Here is a 287-nt window from a genome sequence, read left to right as displayed (position 1 = left end):
CAGCTGCGGGCGTCGCTGTGCTGCATGTCTTTCTGGGGGTTACCTGCGTGCTCTGGAGCCTGCTGCTGCTTCAGCCTCATGGACGGCATCCTAGTTTTTTCTCCACGTTGGGTGCAACACAAGCAGCAGCTGCTGCTGCTGCTGCTGCTGATATATGCACCCCTCAGCTGCGCCAGCAGCAGCAGCAGCAGCAGCAGCAACAGCAGCAGCAACTGGCTGCTGCTACCCGGGGGACGTCGCTGAGGCCCTTATCCCAATGCCAAGAAGTAAGAGGCTTGCTGCTACTG

General features: G+C 59.9%; 1 protein-coding gene across 1 annotated transcript in view; it reads left to right on the top strand.

Moving 5' to 3' along the window:
* Positions 1-287, top strand: part of EMH_0019120 (uncharacterized protein) — a gene marked incomplete at both ends in the record, with an annotated part of 17,130 nt that overhangs the window by 8,134 nt on the left and 8,709 nt on the right. Inside the window, 1 exon segment of the mRNA XM_013501300.1 lies at positions 168-287. Within this exon segment, the coding sequence (XP_013356754.1) occupies positions 168-287 (120 nt within the window).

Source organism: Eimeria mitis, genomic scaffold (assembly GCF_000499745.2).
Source record: "Eimeria mitis Houghton genomic scaffold, Emh_scaff665, whole genome shotgun sequence".
Lineage (NCBI taxonomy): Eukaryota > Apicomplexa > Conoidasida > Eucoccidiorida > Eimeriidae > Eimeria > Eimeria mitis.
This window is presented reverse-complemented; position numbering and strand designations above follow the sequence as displayed.